Consider the following 8,700-nt stretch of genomic DNA (forward strand, 5'->3'; position numbering starts at 1 on the left):
GCATTACCAGGCACTGCTACCATGTCCTTTTTTATTCTTTGCTTTTCCGTTTTGTGCTGGCTGCGGGGAACAGGTAGGTTAGAGTACAGCTGGAGTTCAGGCTTTCGTTCTCTCACCTTGGCCTTCTAGCCCATCAGTGCTCCCCCTCTGGCTCAGCTGCTACGCTTGCTCTTTTCCCAGATCATTTCCCCTTTGAAGTGGTATCATTGCTCCTGAGCCTAGCCTCTCCTCTCACCACAGATGTCTGTCTAAAACACACCAGCTTTTGGGACTCTTTGGCCACACACAATTTCAGAGCAATGTCCAAACTTCAGAGACTGGTGTTCTCAGCCCATTGCCCCCACCCCTTCACGTTAGTCTCATTGAACAAAGTCTCAGAATTCCCAGGGGTGTGCTGCCTTAATCTGTGTACTTGTGCTCCTTCTGTCTAGAATGTCTTCTCTGTGACCCTTTTTCCTATGTCATTTGCCCTGTGATTGTCTGCTTGGAATTCTTGGTTCAAGCTTCATATCTTTGAAGTCTTGCCATGTCTCCTGAAGAAGAATGGTTAAGATTTTATTAGAATTCTTACTGAGCCTTAAACGTGGCTTAAGGAACATCTCACCTGTTCTCTGTCTGTTTGTCCTCCCCAGGCCCTCTTTAAGGACATGGAGGACATTCTGGTCAGTTTGGGGTCTAGTGCTTAGTGCAGTGTCTGTAACAGAAATGGTGCTCAAAAGCTTTTATCGACTTCAGTCTTTAGAAAGCTTTATTTCTTTACACAGGGGCTCTCTATGTAACCCTGGCTGGCCTGGAACTAGTTATATAGGCCCTGGATCTGAACTCACAGATATCTGCCGCCTTCAGCCTCAGGAGTGCTGGAATTAGAGGCATACACTACCACACTTGACTTCATTGTAAGACTTTCACTTTAGGGAACATGGAAAGATAATTGATATAATAGCATCTTGAGGTAGATGGAATTACCTAGTTATAACCCTATGAAAATACACATTCATCTCATAAATAAAAATAGTCATGGCTCAGAAGCCTGTTTATAATAGAAAATAAAGAAATCAAACATGAACAAACCTTTCATAAGGCCCAGTAACACATAGGCCATTTCTGTAGCTCCCCTGAAGTTGGAGATAGCATTTGCCTTGTTACTGTTTCTCTGTATAAACTGTTATTGTTTCTCTGTAAGCATTTGCCTTGTTACTGTTCATTCATTATCATATTAACATGACTTACATTTATGTTAATATCATTTATTTTTAAATTACTATTAATCCTTTTAAGATGCCAGAGAAGATAAATGAAAGAAAAATCAAACTAATGTTAATGCTACACTTCCTTGAGGGGCACAGACTCTCTGGGCCATAGAATTTCTTGACTTGGGAAATGGCAAGTCCAGAGAATCTAGAGTTAAAGCTTGATTATGAATTCACACCAGAGAAGACACATTTTATAGACAAGCATATGGCCAAATATGACCTGAAAAATACGTTTGAAGTAAACAAAATTCATTACACTCTCATCCAAAGCATGTAGAGTGCTCAGTGTATTTCCTGGATGCCTGGGGCAGCCCATCCCATAGTTCCCCACGCAGGTCTATCTCCTGATGCAAGATAATTACTGTGGCCTGAACTGCTCACTCTTGCTATATGGAAATATATCTGATTTCTTTCCAAAGCCTGAGAGACCTGGCTTCCAGCTGGCTGACACCTGGAGATCATTTGATAAGTTAATTTATACTAACATCATATTGAGTAATAATTGGAGGATATATAAAACCTAGCCCTGAGAGCTGTTCTAATAGAGGGACATTTCTCACTGTCCCATATACTTTTCTTGTCTCTTTTTTTTCTTCTTGTCTTTTCACAACTCAGCAACTTTTAATCTGCTGAACTCTGCCTCAAGTGACCTCCTCCCTTCTGTCCCCCTCTGTCCCTCTACCACCTTCAGTTTAGAAAACTACTATTAACTCTTCAAGATGCAAATCAATATCCCACTTCTAAGTTCTCTATATTCCCCAGGCTCTTGACTTTCATAAGGTTTTGTGTTCTTTTTTTACTTTTTCGGTGGTTATTCACTTTTCAGTTGACTTTTACTTCCACCAATTCAGTGTACCCGGTAGTCTCCAGGTGGCTAAATTAAATAAACATACATCAGTACCATGAACCTGTACCTATCAGCAACACTGACAATACTGCTGACCACCACCTTTTTATTTTTTCTATTCCCTTTTCTTAACAGTGTTTTCCCCTGGATTTTTTGACATAACAGTCTGCTAGTATTTTATCTGTCATTTTTTTTCTTCCTCGGCCTTGTTTGTTGGCTCCTCTTCCAGCTAATCTCTCAGTGTTGGAATTCCTTAAGGCTGTGTCCTGGCCCCTTTCCCTTCTCACGCTCTGCTCTCCCAATAAACAAAACACTTCCACACCCAGGGCCTTAATTATTCAGGCAGCTGACTCTCAGATTACATCTCCAGCCCAAAGTTCTCTCCCGATACTCACACTGCATTTCTACATTGCAAACATAGTACTGTTTGAAGATTCATTCACTCATTCATTCATTCGTCCATTATTCATCCTTAAGCCTTTTCTACATGCAAGGCGCTTCCTAGATATTGCTGATACAGATGTGACTAAAACTGCCTGTGTCCAATCTTCTAGAAGTCTATAGACTGTAATGATTGGGTAACCTAACTTAACTGAGATTGTGTTTGTATAAATAAAGCAAACTATTTTTCTTTTGCTATCATACCTCAGTCAACACAGAAAACCTTTGCTGCCTCCCTCTGTGTGTGCATGGATGTGTATGTGTGTACGTTAATATGGACATAATGTGTGTATATTATATGTGTGTATGTGTCCATGTATATGGCAATACAAATGTATACAGGGTCTTTAGGTCATGGAACTCACCAATTCAGCCAGACTACCACACCAGTGAACTGCAGGGATCCCCTGTCTTGAACCCTCACCTAGAACTGGGATTATAAATGTTACTTCTGTACCCAGCTTTTACACGAGTTCTGGGGACCTGAGGGTCTCATGCCTGAACAGCAGGCACTTTGCCCATTGAGCCATCTCGCATCTCCAACACAGAAGACTTCTATGACACTGAAAGATCTAAGGGTTTCTCTTCACCAAAAGCAACCATTTCTACCAATGGGAAACACTAATTTGGTGCCCTCCAACTCAATTGACACTATCTATTTAAAGTGGCCCCCAGCTCCTCCTCTGCACCCCCACTTTAGATGCCAATTGCAAGCTATAGATTCTTTCTCCTGTGCACCTGAGCTATTGGCACAATTTATGATTTCTGCAACCCCCTCAAGTTCAACTAATTTGTTTGAATGGCTCATAGAATTCAGGGCAAACAGTATGTTTATAAAGGGTGTTAGAAGGTGCATAGAGCTTCTGTGTTCACTCTGAGCCAAGAACCTCAAAAGGTTCATTTGTCCTTTGGGGATTGTAATGCTGACAGACTAGATGAAGGAAGCCATTATGGCCTGTCTCGTTGTTCAGTCTTCTTGATCTCTCTGTGTAGCATTCCTTCTAGTTATAGGACAGGTCGCTTTCTGAAATGAGGATAATATCTGCTATTATTTATCTATCATCTACTATCATAAAAAGTAGGTCAGAGAAAGACAGAAGATTTGAGATTCTATGACATGCCTTGAGGCAGGAATTAGGAGTTAGAAACTGAAGAAACTAAATATATGTCTATAGTAATATCACAGGGATTGGCAAAATTTCTTTGGTGAAATAATTTTTTGCCAGAGTCAGAATCTACAAGTGAAGATATAAGAAAGGAAGAGTATTTTAGGCAGAAGTATTGCATGCAAAGAACTAGAATAAAAAAGGGACAGGGTATGAGATCAGAGCATGAGGTAGTATCCCGGTGTGACCTGAGAAGTCATAACGAGTTAAGATGCGCAAACGGTCCAGTAAGTTCCCCTTCAGCATGCCAATAGGGGTGAGTCGTGAGGAGCACTGTGAGCATTTTCCCAAAGAAACAGGAGATGTACAGAAGCATCACGGCCAAGCAAGCAGCCAAGACTATAGTGATGCCTTTGGGAATTTTTAAGCCAAGAAGTAATGTAATCAGATTGTGCAATCCACAGAAGGTGGATTTTTAGGGCTTTTTATCTCTTTTGTTCACTTAGATTTGTCTCATGCACAATAACTGTTGAAAGAATGGATGTCTGTGGACGATATAGTGTTGTGTTATAGTGTAATCATTGCTTAATGACTCTTCATGAGGTTCAGTCCTGAAACACTGACCTTGACAATTTTTTTATATTACTACATATCTTTTTTATAAATATATAACTACAACCTGCTCAGTACATATGTTACTTGTATGTGTGTTGGAATTGAATAACCAATTGGTGTGTTCTTGCCTAGGGAAGGCTCTTTCTCCCACTCAGCATTCCTTAGTGGTCTGTAGCTCTTTGCCCAGGGTTGAGGCTTCATGAGTGTCCGCCAGTGCAGACTTATCTGGAACACCTTAGGTGAGAACAGTGACTGGCAACAGGCTTAGAAGAGCAGGTGATGAATTCCAATCTCGGACAGTGCAGTTGAGTTTTCTTTGAAATGACCACATAGAGACTATAGTGGGCTGTGGATACACACGCAAATGTGTGCTTCAGAAGAGATCTAAATTGAACACATGACTGTGGAGCTCTTGGCTTATGAAATGTCATTGATTCCTAGGAGAAGATAAAAACCTAAATGGGGGGAAAAAGGGGAGACACAATAAGAAGCAGAAAAGATGGCCAAAGACAAAATTCAGGGACAATATTCAAATAATAAACATTTAAGGTGATGACTATAAAGGAAATAATAAGTCATTTACAAAGGAAGGACCTTTCATAATACCATCCAAATACTGCCAGATCAGGTGGCTCTCTATCTGTGCATGCAGCAAATCCTGTCTTGGGCTTCTTAAGTAGAGAACAATACTAAAATCAACATGGAAACTAGTTTAGCACCATGCAGGAAATAAAAGTATATTTCTGGGCTTTTCGGGCCCATATGAATTCTGTATTCTTTGGGCTCCACTGGTAACTAATCTGGCAGCCTCTTAGTAATCTGAATATAAGAAACACTTGGTATTTTTTTAGGTTCTACTCTCTGAGACGGTGAAGTGCAAAGCAGGCACTTTGCCCACTGAGCCATCTCCCATCTCCAATACAGAAGACTTCTATGACACTGAAAGATCTAAGGGTTTCTCTTCACCAAAAGCAACCATTTCTACCAACAGGAAACACTAATTTGGTGCCCTCCAACTCAATTGACACTATCTATTTAAAGTGGCCCCCAGCTCCTGTCCTTAAACTTACAACAGTCCTGCAACAATCTTCTAAGTACCACACTTAGAGACATGAGCCCTGTGCTTGGCTAAGAAACACCTTAAGAACCAAATGTTTAAAATATGACAGGGCTAGGAGTATAGTTCAGGTGCACTGCATCAGCTAACTGTAGTGATATGCACTTAGAATTCCAAAACTTGGGAGGTGGAGGCAGGAGGATGCATGCTTCAAGCCTAGCCTAGGATATACATGAGACACTGCATCAAAAAAAAAAAAAAAAAAAAAAAAAAAAATCACACATAAGGGCTCTCCAGAGAGCTGTCTCCATGGATAAAGGGACTGACTGCTCTTGCAGAGAACAGAGGTTGGTTCCCAGCTCCCACATGTGACTCACAACTGTCTGTTAGTTCTAGGGTGTTGGACCCCTTCAGTCTCCTCCAGCACCAGGCACACATGTGGTGTACACACATACATTCAGGCAAACACTCATACACATAAAAACACATCTTTTCATTTTATACACACACAATATATGCATTAGAAATCATTTTATTCATATCTAATGTGTTTACAGATGATATGTTTAGCCCACCTAATTGCTTGGCCAGTTGACTTTTGACATCAAAGGTACAAATAGAACCAGTTGTGTAGATGAATATGTTAGCTTATGTAGTTCATATAGATCATCTATCTATGTGGAAGTGTCTCCTGACTGATAACATGCTTGCCTTAAAGCTTACCGGTTTTCTATAAGCCGTTGAGAATCCCCAGGCTTCACTGGGAATTACTGAAGGTATTTTGATTAGCTCAATGAAATAAAATTGTAGTCCTGCAGTTTAAAATAAAACTGTAGTTATTTGACAATAGAAGAAAATGGAGTAAAACCTAGTTAAAGCATAAGGTGAACCGCCATGGAAGTGTTCACCCATTGTTTCTCTTCTCAAGTGTGCCCAGGACTAATGGGAGTAGGGTAGTTCCAGCAGCATTTCCAGGCAAGGTGAACTTCATTAAACGCTTTTTCTATCAACCGAACTATAACAAATTCATCTTGTAGACTAAAAAACTGGCTTTGTGTTTTATTGCTATTTATCTTTCTTTAGAGCAGTTTCAAACTTCTACACATATAAACAAACCAGTTATTTGATAAGCAGCTCTAATTTTCTCAGACTTTCACTATTTTATTAGTCAGTGTTTTAGTTAAGGTTAAAGAGAGTTTGTGGCTTCTGGGATCAGAAATTCAACCCTCTTCTAAAACTAAAGGATAAATGAATGAAATGAGTGCTTAAATTGCCCATTTTCAGACCCAGTTTCTGTTTCTAAATGGTACTTAAAGGCTTTACTGACATTCTCACTATTTTGTAGTTACATCATATCAATATTCAACTACTACAAAAGAAAAGAGGGATAATGTTGGAGCCTCTGCTAGATATTCTCACAAGTCTGGCTTTAAAATATACTGCATTACATTTTCCTTCCAAACAACCAGAAGATGTGGGGGAAAAAAAAACATCCTTTCTAGCAGCTGAATAATATACAAATGTCCTTTCTGCTTTTCTTGGAACTCCAGGCATCAGGAGTTGTCTGATAGACCATATATACTTCTAGTTAGTCATTCAGATGAGCAAAAATAAGTTCCCAAGTTCTTCACCAAAGTTAAGCCTAGTGGGGATGATAATTAGTGATAATTCACTGATCAACTTCCCTGTAGTCAATATTATATACTTTTCTTCAGCACAAGGACTCATTGTCCTCTTTAAGTCATTGGTCTAAACAACTGCAGAAAAGAGAAGGCTCTGCTGGCTGAAATCAGGACTTACATTATGTCTGCCTCTAAAGTAATCAGTGCCCTAGATCTCTCCTGACCCTTACTTGCTCCTTATTGGCCCCACACCTTGATCAACAATCTTCCCTCAAGAGTTGGATGTGCTGAATTCACTAGACAGAGCCAAGAAACTGTCCCAGAAACTGGCTGCCTCCAGGGGACTTGAGCTCCTGAAACTTGGAATGCCAGCTTCTGATACTGGCAGCAGGGTTATGTGCTGGGCCAAAATGAGCCCACAGGAGAGCAGGTTTGGATGGGTTACGCATGCTTGGTTTTCCTGTGTTATACATGTCTTGTGCAGATTTCACATCTCTGCTGAATTGTACCTCTCTCTGTGGTTCTCACAGATTCAAAGGATGAATTTTGTGCACATTGAACCAAGTTTTGAAAGCTCCAGGAAGAAGGTCAGCGAACCAGTGACAGTCTTCATCCATAACAGAAAATGAAACTTAGGTGCCTTTGCTACGTATGTTTTGCAAAAACATGTATGAAATGTTGTAACAGAAAAGTAAGCTCTTATCGCCAAAACTGTTTCCTAAAGTTTTTGCTCAACTTTTTCCCACTGGTGAGCAGGACATGGGCTCACTTTGCTGGAAGGAAACAAGAGCACCAGGGCTGCTTTGGGATGGCATTACTTCACGGCTGAGTTAGAGATGAGACACGCTTTGAATTTGCAAAAGAACCACAGCAGTTATTTTGAAAAGAAGTAAGCTGCTGCTCTTAAAGAAAAGGGCTTTTTTTTTTTTTTTTTTTTTTACATAATTGAACTCACCTGGAACCTTGACTGCTGTGAAGTATTATGACTTGTTGGAACCTGTGTGTTGGAACCCTCTGTAGCTGTATTACAACTTGCACGAAGCAGCATAGGATGTGTGTGAAGGTGCTTAGCTGTGACTTACATGTTGAGTTCAGTCACGAGTTGATCAGCAGCATGTGCATGAAGATGCCCTCCCTGTAAAATTTCTCGGTTCTGGCCCCAGGCCCTGTTTTGTTGGCCAATCCCAAATAGCTGACAGGCAACTCAGGAGCCTGGTTCCCTTGTAAGACCTATGTTGAATATTTTCCAAAAATACTTGAGTTTATCTGTCTGTAACTTGCAGGTGATGCTATTTGTCCCCTCCCTATTCTGGAAGAATTTTGATAGGCCTAATGATTGGTGAGATATGAATAATAAATAACTTTAAGGATTGTTTTATGATTTCTGTAATGTTGGATTTAATAATTGAACTTAGGTTGATGGAATAGATGAGTTAAATATCAAATGTGTGTGCTTTCTCTGTGTGTGTTTCACATGCCGTGGTGTGTGTTGGTAATCAGAGGACAGCTTCTGAGAGTTGCTTCTCCCCTTCCTGCGTGTGGGTTCTAGGGATTGAACTTAGGTCATCAGGCTTGGTAGCAAGTGCCTTTATCCTCTGAGCCATTCACCAGGACTGCAAGATATTTTTTTACTCATCATATTTTGCACTTGGTAGTTTTTTCACTGAAATTAGTGTTTCTCCAAGGGAAGGTGTAATGCGGACCCCAGCACCTGGAGGGCTCATCACACAGTATGGCTTAACCGGAACTATTCAAACTA

The 8,700-nt window shown here is 40.4% G+C and overlaps 1 protein-coding gene across 1 annotated transcript in view; it reads left to right on the forward strand.

Moving 5' to 3' along the window:
- The window catches only part of Hormad2 (HORMA domain containing 2), an 87,846-nt gene extending 80,276 nt beyond the window's left edge, over window positions 1–7,570 (forward strand). The window contains exon 10 of the mRNA XM_055624282.1: window positions 7,472–7,570. Within this exon, the coding sequence (XP_055480257.1) occupies window positions 7,472–7,570 (99 nt within the window). The remainder of the gene's footprint in view (window positions 1–7,471) is intronic.
- The last annotated feature ends 1,130 nt before the right edge of the window (window positions 7,571–8,700 follow it).

This window comes from Psammomys obesus, unplaced genomic scaffold (genome assembly GCF_907164565.1).
Source record: "Psammomys obesus unplaced genomic scaffold, mPsaObe1.curated_primary_1811, whole genome shotgun sequence".
NCBI classification, from domain to species: Eukaryota; Metazoa; Chordata; class Mammalia; order Rodentia; family Muridae; genus Psammomys; species Psammomys obesus.